Genomic DNA, 6,210 nt, shown 5'->3' with positions numbered 1-6,210 from the left:
TACGGGAGTATATACTGAGGTGGGACACATGTAGAGGTTTAAGTTTTAAAACACTAAATCTGTATCCCGAACATGTTGAACATTTTGTGAGAATTTAAGTGGATAAGAATATCGGCAATCTATGCGAATTGTTTAAAAGCTTAAAATGAAATAACAGCTTAACGGTGCTTGTGTTTAATCAGCAGCTGATATGATCCTCTTGCACGAACTCGCAAAAATATGTTTATTCATATTTCTTTTTTGCATTTATATTTTGAAAATCCAAAAAGATTTTCGACAACTGGTGTTGGAGAGCTGAAATTCAAAATCTCAAAGGCTAAACATGATGATCAAAGGTTTGGTTAAATTGGTTTGAAGTATTCAATGATGAACATAATTTTGGAAAGTTTAATAGGTTTGTAAATGAGAAAAAATTCTTGAATATTCTTGAAAGATTAGTTGATTTATTAAGTTGAATCACAATTATGTTTGTTTATGATAGAATGTTTGAGTTGTGCAGGTTTTTAATCCTATGGCTATGGAAAGCCAGGAGATACATCAGAATCTAAGAAGAGTTTAAGTTGATAAAGCCAGGAGCTGATTTCAATGGTGATAACAAATTCCAGAGGGCGATCCCAGCATGATGATAGGGGGAGTCTGATGAGAGTTAGAGCCAGAGAAAGATCCGGGTACATGATTCCAGGAAGGAGTTCCTGAAGAAAACATGATTCCAGGAAGAATTCCTGAAGAAGACCAATCGAGAAGCCCAGAGACTGATCAAGACTGAAGAAGTACAAGACATGAAGTTGCCAAAGACTTGATGAACGACTCCATTAACATCTGAGGGGGAGTCTGTTGGTGCACTTCATCTGTTGATTTCATCTTTGATCAAGTCTTAGTCTTAGAATGTTACATTAGGGCTCATTGTATGAGAAAACAGGAGATTGTATGTGTATAGTGAGTTAGGTCCGCTTATATGGTCATTAGGAAGTAGGTCCGCTTATACGTACACATGTAGGTCCGCTTATATGGACATGTAAGGTCCGCTTATATGGACATGTTCATATAAGCGAACCACCATGCCCTATATAAAGGACACATGAGCGGATCTAGGTAGTAGTTGTAGGTGTGGTCTTGTATGGTACGGCGAAGCCCTGCCAAATCGTCTCCAGAGCTTGTAACCTGTTATAAAGTGTAATAAACAGAGACAAATTAGTGAAATCAAGCTGAACAAAGACAGAATCAATGAATTCCGCCTCTGATTCTGTCTGAGCACTCTTCTGATCGACTCGTCAGGTCGTCTCACGATCCTACATAACGGTCTAGTGGTTCACATGGGGAAGCCCCCACTGGTTATGGTTTGGGAAAACAAAGGAACTGATAAACAACTGGTTTTCAAATGAACTTATGGATTTTGAAACAACTTTAAACTACACAACCAACTGTGAACTCGCTCAACTTTGTTGTTGACTTGTTGTTACATGCCTTGCAGGTCGTTAGGTATCTATGGAGCTTGCACGAGCAGGAGGGGTCGTTGTGGGACATGGACCATTGGGTGCCATGTTAAACTTTATGAACTTATGACTTATGCTTTGGTTTTACATTTTATGCTTCCGCTATTTAATTTGAATTTGGTTAACTTGTTTTTGAACACCAATTAAATTGTGTGGTTGAACTTTTGATTTAATTTACTATATTGTTCAATATGATTGGTGGCTTGATCCTGGTCAGTCACGCCTCCAGCGGTGATACTTCGCTTGTGGATTTTGGGGGTGTGACAGATTGGTATCAGAGCCATTGGTTATAGTGAACTCGGTTTTAAAAAGGGAAAAGCTTTTTGACAAAACCAGACTATAACATGTATAGTGCTCGACGATCCACAACGACGCTTCGCTCCACGTGCAAGACTCAACACCATAGCTGGTATGGTTTATACGTATATTGCCTGTTTATTAGTTTGCATAATGCATTGTTTATGGTACGCATAGTAATGTAGCAACTGTTGATTGAAACCTTGTGTGCTTACCCTTTTATGTCATTCTTTTCTTCCCTTTCTGCGTTAACACTTTCTCTTAGTACGTTGTGAGTGTGCATTCTTTCGTTTAACTTGCATTACGTCATTAACTCGACAGGCATGTCTGCACCGTCCGCATCTTTCGACCAATCCCGGGCGCCAGGGAAGGCACCCGCTGCTACTCACTAACCCCGCCGTCAGGTGGAGACGCGTGCGGCTTACAGAAAGAGACTCGCGCAGGGCAGGGAGTCATCCTCCCGACCTACACATGCATTGCCAGTTAACTCGCTCAGCGCCTAGGCCGAGTCTGCTGTGATTAAGGCTCTCCGAGATTATAACCAGATATTAATTGAATAAAACCAAGTCTTAATGGAGCAAAATCAGAAATTACTGAAAAAGGTTGCTACCCTAGAAGGGCGAGTGGAAGCTCAGGAGAAGCAGATTCAGGAACTTAATAGGAGAACTACTGATTTGAAGGCAGAAGCCCTAAAAGGGCGCGAGGTACAAGGTCTGATAATGAGAGACTCTCGAGTGGATCATGAAAGGCTTAACTCGCATACTGAAAGGCTTGGTATGATGAATTGGAGGGTCCATCTATTGGAGGAAGCCCGCTTCGCACCTGCACCCGAGCCAGCCCCAGTCCCGGCGCCTCCTGAGCCTGAGCCGGAAGAGGAGGAAGAAGAGCCCGAAGAGGTTCCGAAGGAAGAGCCGGAAGAAGAGGAGGAAGAGCAGGAGGAGGTCCCGGATAATGACGGAGATGATGATGATGGTAGTGACCTCGGGGATGGAGACGTGGACGACTGACTCGTCTTCCACTCGTTATTTTTCAGTTGTTTTCATATAAACAATCGTGGTGATTAAAACTTTTGCGAATATTCGTTGTAGTGACTTATATGGTTTAATTTGAATGGATTTCCTTATTTTATTGTTTTAAGGATATTTCTTGTGCTGAGTTGTTACCTTACCCCTTTTTCAACTTGCACTACAAGAGTCACATCTTTGACTCTACGATAGTTACCTTTATTATGGGAAACCTCTCGCTAGCCTTTGTACTAACCTGTGTTTATTGGTTGATGCAATGCCTAATTTCTACTATTGGCTTCGACCAACCCCTCATTCCTTTGCCACAGTGACACTACGTCCTCGCTTCTCCATGCAAAGACCCTAATACGAACTCGCTCTAGTTTAGAGGGTTTGGAAGGCTCGAATTTCCATCAACGGTGATGACTCCTTGAAACCTTGAGGATGAGGATGTGTTGTTGATACGATTATACTCTCTTGAACATGTTTTCACATCCTTTCTTTGGAACCTCACGACTACACAGACGTATTTTGGATTTATTTGCACGGCCTAAGGAACTACCCCGAATTTGGTTGCTTACTGACTCTTTTGATCAAAGGCATACTTTATCCTAACCATATATATCATGCGCACGACCAGCTGTACCATCGACATCAGGTAAACCCTGTTATGGGATCTTAAATGCTTACTCATCGATTGCGACTAACCTTTCTCATGTTTCCACATCCATATGCAATATACTTCTAAACCCTACGACCGCGGACACTCGCTTGGACAGGTTACACTCCCTGAACGTTACTCGCTGAGCATTGGGCCATAAATAAGATGATACCACAAGTACTCTCCTTTGATCTGGATACGACCGATATAACTCCTCTGACACGACATTCGAATTTAGTCTAACCTGATGAATATGCCACTTGTTTTCTCCGATGATATCCTAATCTATTTGAAGAGCTAGTAGGGATCCGGGCGACACCCACACTTTACCATGGAGCTCCTACGATACAAACAACCTTATGTTAGCTTCCAGCGAACGACTTTTGGCGTTATGAAACTCATTTTCTCGATCGAATGCACAAACCGTCGTAACTCTAAAGCTTGCTCAGGAATCCGCATTCCAACAGTTGAAGGCGAAACCCGGTAGTACACCCATTCTTTTGTTACCAGAAGGTACAGATGATTTCGTTGTTTATTGTGACGCGTCCATCCAGGGACTCGGTTGAGAAGGTCATCACATACACATCACGCCAAATCAAGGTTCATGAAAAGGGCTACACTACCCCTGACTGGGAGTTGGGAGCAGTAGTGTTTGCAGTCAAGATATGGAGACATTACTTGGACGGTATCAAGTGCACCATTTACACCGATCACAAGAGTCTCCAGCATATCTTCGATCAGAAGGAGTTGAACTTGCGACCACGTCGATGGGTCGGACTCCTTAACGATTGCGAATGCGTAATCAAGTACCATCCAGGCAGAGCCACTGTGGTGGCTGGCACCCTCTGTTGTGAGGAAACCAAACCTAAGCTTGTACGTGCGCTACAGCTTAACATTCACTCCAGTCTTCCTACCCAGAATCCGCAACACCCAAATCGAAGCATTGGAAGAAAGGAACCTTTAGTTGAGTCCATGTGGGGCATGGAAAAGCAACTTGAACCCAAGGAAGATGGTATTCAGCACTTCATGGAACATAAATGGGTTCCATCTTATGGGAACCTACAAGAGCTTGTGATGGACGAAGCATACAAGTCTCGTTACTCAGTGCATTTTGATTCTGACAAGATGTACCAAGATCTCAAGACTCTGTACTGGTGGCCCCACATGAAATCTAACATAGCAACCTATGGTAGTTAATGTTTGACCTGTGCTAGGGTCAAGCTCGAATACCAGAAGCCATCAGGCCTACTTCAGCAACCAGAAATCTCGACACAAAAATGGGAGCAAATTTCCATGGACCTTGTTACTGGCTTACCTAGATCTTAACGAGGAAACGATACCATTTGGGGTAACAGTGGATCGACTAACCAAGTCTGCACACTTCCAGGCTATCAAGGAAACGGATAAGTTCTCTACCCTAGCATAAATCTACCTAAAAGAAATAGTTGCAAGGCACGGGGTGCCAACCTCCATTATCTCTGATTGCGACCCACGTCTTGCTTCTGATTTGTGGCAGGCGATGCACAAATCCTTTGGCTCACGTCTAGACATGAGCACATCATACCATCCGCAAACGGATGGGCAGTCTGAATGCACCATCCAAACCCTTGAAGACATACTTCGAGCATGTATAATCGACTTTGGTAAAGGCTGGGAACGACATCTACCTCTGGTGGAGTTTTTGTATAACAACAGTTATCACACCAGCGTCCAGGCTGCTCCGTTCGAGGCCTTGTACGGACGGAGATGCCGATCACCTTTATGCTGGGCAGAAGTTGGAGACAGCCAAATCACTGGCCTAGAACTCGTCGTCGACACGACAGAAAAGATTGCCCAAATACGACAACGAATGGCGGCAGCTCGTGACCGTTAGAAAAGCTATGCTGATAAGCACAGGAAACCACTCGAGTTTCAGATTGGGGATCGAGTGCTACTAAAAGTCTCACCTTGGAAAGGTGTGGTTCGTTTTGGTAAGGTGGGCCTTTCGAAATCACAGAGAAAATAGGCAAGGTGGCCTACAAACTGAACCTACCTGAAGAACTCAGCGGAGTTCACAACGTATTCCATGTATCAAATCTGAAGAAGTGTCTGTCAGATGAGATACCCAAGCGTACCGAGATACCCATTGTTCGGGTTCGTTGGAACTCCCGTCGTGGCCCAGAGTTCACCTGGGAACGAGAAGACCAAATGAAACGCAAGTATCCCTAGTTGTTTAAGAAAGGTGAGTCCACTGCTGAGGCTGAAGCTACTGCGGAATTTCGGGACAAAATTCCAAACCAACGGGGGAAGGATGTGATACCCCAGGAAAACATAAAACACAACTAGCTTCTCCAGTGACTACGTGCTAAATTTCGGGACGAAATTTCTTTCAACTTGGGGATGATGTGACAACCCGTAACTTCGAGGTAAAAACTATCAATTTCGCATTTATAAATCAATTTATATATACTCATCTTATTCGGTGAATTAATTTTATAATTATTTAATTCATAGTATGAAAACGTGTAGTAGAAACCGAATCCTTTGAACCGACTCGAACCGTTTGAATCAAAAACACATGTCTCACTAGTCAACCCAACCTACTCTCGTAACCCGATACTTATGAGACCCGGACTGTAACTTGATTAATATATTATAATAAGTGAGTTGTTGCTTAATTATATTATTGTTAGTTGTATAATAATAATAATAATAATAATAATAATAATAATAATAATAATAATAATAATAATAATAATAATAATAATAATAATAA

General features: G+C 42.5%; 1 protein-coding gene across 1 annotated transcript; it reads left to right on the top strand.

The window, feature by feature from the left end:
* The first annotated feature begins 2,362 nt into the window (after positions 1 to 2,362).
* Positions 2,363 to 2,797, top strand: LOC110901495 (glutamic acid-rich protein-like). The gene has a single exon (XM_022148319.1). It carries the CDS (start codon positions 2,363 to 2,365, stop codon positions 2,795 to 2,797), a length of 435 nt encoding a protein of 144 aa, XP_022004011.1.
* Positions 2,798 to 6,210: the final 3,413 nt, after the last annotated feature.

The sequence above is a fragment of the Helianthus annuus genome, chromosome 13 (assembly GCF_002127325.2).
Source record: "Helianthus annuus cultivar XRQ/B chromosome 13, HanXRQr2.0-SUNRISE, whole genome shotgun sequence".
In the NCBI taxonomy this organism is placed as follows: Eukaryota; Viridiplantae; Streptophyta; class Magnoliopsida; order Asterales; family Asteraceae; genus Helianthus; species Helianthus annuus.
This window is presented reverse-complemented; position numbering and strand designations above follow the sequence as displayed.